Here is a 6,000-nt window from a genome sequence, read left to right on the forward strand (position 1 = left end):
AGCTGGTCATTAACCTAACATGCATCTTTTTTTGGCATAAGGGAGGAAGCTCGAGTTTTTTTCTTAGACAACTCACACAACTTAGGTGAACTTGGAAACTCCACATAGGGAAGCCGGGGCTGAGATTTGAACCCCGAACCTGAGGACATTGAGACAGACAGCTAAACACAAGTCCAACATGTTGCCATTTAAACTCCTATTGTATATAGATATTGCATTGTATGGAATGATGACTTGCGTACAGGTAATGTTCCTAACAAAGCAAAAATATTAGAAACTGCTTTCACTGCAAACTACAACTTCAATAACGCACATAGTCTTAATAAACTTAATGTTGATTAAAACTCATTTATAATCTTTATGGAGGCAAAAATGTACCAAACTTTGTGGCTTTTTTTATAGCTGGCTTGGTGAACAGCAGAGGATGTTGTCCTTACTTCTAAAAACAAATCCAACCTCAGGGGTTTTCTGAAAAGAAAAAAAAATCCTAAAAACATTTAACTCAACATGCTCATAAATGTTTGTGGTTGTTGGCATCATATTTTTTTTAATGCCGCACATTCAGTGTGGCCCTCAGGGGACTAGAAATGAAATGGCCCCTGACAGGAAAAATGTTCCCCACTGCTGATGTATAGTTTATAAGCTATTCTAAAATATCCTAACAAATTACAAGTGCAGCCAAACACATGAAGTCAGTAAACTTCCTGAATTATAGAAACAGTCGTTTCTACTATACTGTCAATCATTTGAACTACACCAACATGAGAGACAATTTCTCTAATCTCCTCTAGAAGACCTCACAGCAGGAAGTCCTCCAGGGGAGCAATTAAAACCCAATTTCCAACCCAGATGCCCTTGATGCCAAAGCACATCTTCCTCCTCCTCTTCCTCCTCCTGCAGGCTAGTCAGCAAGTGCAACAGTACTCACCCCCAGTTTCTTACTCCGTATCCTCACGTATCCCTGTTTCACGATGTCGTTGAAGTTGGAAGCCATGGTCGACGGGGGACGCTGCGAGAGCCCCAGCGCGAGCGAGTGAAAATGAAAGAAACCCTGCGTTCGCCAAACGTCTCACTCGAGGTTCTGTCCGTAAGACATCCGGCAGGAGGAGAAGCGAGCGGCGGGCAACCTGCTCCCGTGTCAGCGATCAGGCTGCCCGGCTTCAGCGGCGCTGTCCATTCCGGGAGGGAGGGAGGCTGGGCGGGAGGGAGGGAGCTGGGAGATACCATTTGTCAGCTGATTCATTGCGATAGGGGCGCCCGCGCAAATTCTGGACCGCACCATCTGGGACACGTAAGCGGGTGAGGGATGGGTTATGAATCAAGATGCTGTGGCAGCAAAAGGTTTAACTATTTAATTATTTGTATTATAATATTAATGTTTATACTGTGTTATATTACATTATAATTGTATTGTATTGTTGTATTGCATCCAGCCATCCCTTTTCTATACCACGTATCCTCATTTACAGTCTTCAATTAACTAGCCGAACAGGAAATACGACAAAATTCAAATATCAAACTGAGGCAATCCATTGAAGTCCAATACAAGAGCTTCATGAAACAGGAACTACAGTACAAAGATAATAACACAAAAAAATGCAAGTGATTGTGCATTATGCTATATCTACAGCGGTATTAAAATGCACAGCATCAAACTGATATCTTATTAAGGTAGGTGAAAGGAGCATAATATGAAACAAAAAAATATTAATTACCAGAGCTACTAACTTGTGTTTCCAATATGAAAATGTCAATCTCATTATACTAAGTGCATCAGTGCTGTCAGTCACAAGTTTGGACATAATTTCGCAATTATTTTTGCAAGTGTCTATAAACATATGTCTGCAGGCGCTGTGTGTCTGGGTAAAGATGATTAATGACTCTTCATGGGAGAAGAAAGAAAAATGCATACTATGAAATATATTGCTACGTTTTTAGACAACTTCTAACTTTATGTCTTCAGTCAAATCCTTAGCGCCAATGATTAAAGGAAAATATGCAAATTTACAGCTGGGCTTTGAATTGCGGCTAATTTGTAACATGCTTTGTACCTTGCCTTTCCGTTATTGCCTGTATGAGTATGAATATCATTTCCATATTTTTTGCCAGACAGGCCGCTAATAGGGAAATGCAATTTCAGACTGTCTCAATGTGTGTGCGTGTGAGCACTGCTTTTTTTTTTTCATTATTAGGTTGCCTTGAACTGATGTAGTTTGATTTGCCTAATAATAAAAGCAGATAGTCCAGTGCCCTATTAAATGATCACACATATTGTGCAAGAACCAAGACTGCAAAACGCTCGGCGTGCGGCTTCTACAGGCACAATGCTGCGGACAAGCAATCAAAAAGCACTTAAAATAAATGCGCGGAAGACAAATTTGATGTCAGCCAAAGCAATGGGTAGACTGAGAGGCTCAGTTTGTTGAATTATGGTCAGGGAATTTTCTTGGCATTAGACACCAGATGGTTGAGCTACTGTGTATTGATATGACAGGCTGCCATTACTTATATAGATTAAAACAAAAAGAAGATAAATGGCTCATAGAATGGAGTAAGATAAGCAGCCGTGAGCTCGGATCAAACATCCTCTATTTACACTCTCAAATATTGCAATAAGAAAGAGGCACACTGTCGATGAAGGTTGCCACAGTTTTCATTTTATGAAAGCGTAGCGTTATCCTGTAGCGTGCACACTTTCATTTATTCATGAGTAGGGGCCTACTTTTCATTGAAAAAGTATGTTTTTCTCACATGGATGCCCTTTTGAGGAGCACTATTCTGTCAAGTATCCCAAGGTGAAACTCAGCAGCTTTTTCTTTGTATCATTTTCACAAGGGCGGAGCAGTCTGCCACCCGTCCAACAGCTTGTCTTAGATAGTCTGCAAATCTCTCTGGAAGTGTCCTCAAACTTCAGATTTGTCAAGGCTCCATAATCCTCTTTGTGTGATGCGGCTGTCTTCCACTTCTACCATGCACCTCATCATCCTCTCTCGAAGACCGCAACCGCAAAAAAATCTTTGCAATAATATGTTTCATGCGGTTCCTCTAGTCGAAACATGGCATTCTGATTAATAATGTGTTTGTGGAATACGAGTTAAGCAGCCAAATCCACCCGTTTTTAGACATCTCAGGTGGCGGCCATTTTGTCACTTCTGTCGTCCGCAAATGACAAATCTACCTGTTTTCTGAAGCTGAGCCATGATTGGTCGTTACCTGAGCCTCGAGCAACTGTAATGTCATTTTCAGTTGACAGCAAGTGGCAAAATGGCCGCCCCCGAGATAGACAAAAACGGGTGCATTTTACTGCTTAACTCATATTCCAACAAACACAGTATTAATCAGAATGCCATGTTTTGACTAGTGGGCCTGCATAGAACATATTATTGTACAGACATTTTTGGGGTTGACTTCAACTTGAATGTCTGTACTGTATGTGCTTAATTTGATCAGGATATAGGTATAGGTATATATGTATTTCTAGTGATTTGTAGCTCCTTTAGCTGAAGGCCAAAAATCAGACATTTTGTCCCTTTGGGCCTGAAAGTTACTATAATATATAATATGATAAAAATAATTGCAAATCAGGATATTATTATTATTATTATTATTATTATTATTAGTGATGGTGGTAGTAGTAGCAGCAGCATTGGTGCTGTTGCAGTGGTAAAATTTCACTCTTGTTCTGTGGAAACAATTTTGTTCGTTTGACCAGGTAAATAAGTTGCATGTGAGCGAACACACACACGCGCACGAATGCACACGCACGCACACAGGCAGCCCAACATATGGCCCTGACATACATGAATGGCTGGCAACAAGGTGAGTGAGATGTGTGAGACTCGCTCTAAAGAAGGGAGACCTTCATCAAGGTCATTGACGAAGCAGGCAAATGTGCATCAGCTTGGTATTGCTAAAACAACATGGGCCACTACGGTTACTTTGGCGAGCCTGGACCTTATGATGAAATAGTTATGTCCGTGTTATTTATTATTTAGAAATGTTTTCACAAATGCAGAGCTCCCTTATACAACTCTTGTAGAGGCGACATGGCCCAAGACGGACCTCACATTTGCATGGATTTTGTTGATTTTCAGTCTGAATGGCGATAGCCAACACTAATAGAAAAGTGCAAAAATAATGGCACCCTTGACTTTCATACTGGGCCCGTTGACTTTTTTTTTTCCAATATAGAGCAACTATCTAGTGTGATTTGATGTTGTTTATACCCACTGTGAAGTGAAACTAAATATATCTAAAAGGGGAACCATTTCAAGATAGCCAAACTGATGAGCTCTACAGCGCTACTTGGCAAATATTCAAATACAAGCTGCTAAATAATGAACTCACAAAGATAAGCAGGAGTGAGCGGGAGAAAAACATCTCGATGCCAGGTCAGCATCCATCCATCCATTATCTGTACCGCTTCTCCTCACAAGGGTCGCGGGGCATGCTGGAGCCTATCCCAGCTGTCTTTGGGCAGTAGGCGGGGGACACCCTGAACTGGTTGCCAGCCAATCGCAGGGCACACAGAGACAAACATCCGCACTCACAATCACACCTAGGGCCAATTTTAGAGTATCCAATCAACTTACCATGCATGTTTTTGGAATGTGGGAGGAAACCGGAGTGCCCGGAGAAAACCCACGCAGGCACGGGGAGAACATGCAAACTCCACACAGGGAGGCCGGAGCCGGGATCGAACCCACGACCTCTGAACTGTGAGGCGGACGTGCTAACCAGTCAACCACCGTGCCGCCGCCAGGTCAGCATGTTTTTTGTTTTTTTTATGTTGGCAGGGTCGATTGAAAGAGATCCTACACATGGGCACATTGGTGGTAATGTTGAAGCTTTTTACAGTAACCACCATCAGCCTGATATGTTAATAGGCACATTGGGAATTGGCTTTGATTAGCTGTCAAAGCCTAGAGGCGTAAAAAAAAAAACAGCTGGATATGCCCATTTGTCAGAAAAGTGGGTCCTTGGTCATGCATGCTCGAAGCTGGTCACACCATGTGGAACAGCTAAGGTCGAATGAACTCTCAGAGGATCCACTTGTGATATGTTTGTGATTTACTTCATACAGAAAATAAAAAAAAAAAAAGGTTGGAGGGCCTCTCTGTCCTTCACCAAGCGGGGTAATGGTGAAAGGCTCCTTTTACTTCAAGTGGAGGAGAGCGTTCAGGCCTAATGGTACTGCAGTGAAACCTTCAAATTCTGATGGTGGTATATCAAGTTCATGCCAGATTGTCTGGGCGAAAAAAAAATAGGCTGTGCCTTAAATGTCTTACATTTACAGACCAAGTCCGAAATATTGGGGAACTGATAGACTCAGACCTGACTTTCAGCAATCATATACAATCAATCACTAAATCAGCCTTTTATCAGCTGAAAAATATATCCAGACTGAAGGGTTGCATGCTGCAAGCAGACCAGGAGAAACGTATCCGTGCTTTCATCTCCAGTAGAAAAAGAGCATCAAACAGCTGCAGCTCATTCAAAACGCTGCAGCTCGGGTTCTTACCAGAACAAAGAGATCGGAACATATTACTCCAGTCCTAAAGGCTTTACACTGGCTCCCCAATTAAGTGTAGAATAGATTTTACATTTTGCTAGCGGTCTACAAATCACTGAATGATTTGGGTCCTGAATACATGACTGAAATGCTGATTGAATATAAACCCCGTAGGGCTCTGAGATCTGCAGACTTGGGTCAATTAGTGGAACTGAGAGTTCAGGTAAACATGGTGAGGCTCCATTTAGCTGTTACGCTGCACGCAAATGGAATCAGCTGCCAACAGAAGTGAAGTCAGCCCCGAGTGTAAATGCTTTTAAATCCAGGTTAAAAACTGCTTTTTTTCTCATACCTTTGATGAAGGTAATCTAGACAATTTTAATCTTTCTCAATCAATCTTTCTTTTTTTTAAAAAATTCTTTTATATATTTTAGAAACCCACTTTTATTTATTTACTTTTAAATGTTTTTAAAGTTTTCTGCTAATGC

At 41.5% G+C, this 6,000-nt stretch overlaps 1 protein-coding gene across 2 annotated transcripts in view; it reads right to left on the reverse strand.

Moving 5' to 3' along the window:
* Positions 1 to 1,188, reverse strand: part of dok6 (docking protein 6) — a 50,632-nt gene extending 49,444 nt beyond the window's left edge. For both annotated transcript variants that reach the window (XM_086020570.1, XM_086020569.1), the window contains exon 1: positions 929 to 1,188. In XM_086020570.1, the coding sequence (XP_085876696.1) occupies positions 929 to 994 (66 nt within the window). In that variant the 5' untranslated portion in view covers positions 995 to 1,188. The remainder of the gene's footprint in view (positions 1 to 928) is intronic.
* Between the last annotated feature and the right edge of the window lie 4,812 nt (positions 1,189 to 6,000).

This window comes from Filicampus tigris, chromosome 21 (genome assembly GCF_054856515.1).
Source record: "Filicampus tigris isolate MCC_2025a chromosome 21, RoL_Ftig_1.0, whole genome shotgun sequence".
In the NCBI taxonomy this organism is placed as follows: Eukaryota; Metazoa; Chordata; class Actinopteri; order Syngnathiformes; family Syngnathidae; genus Filicampus; species Filicampus tigris.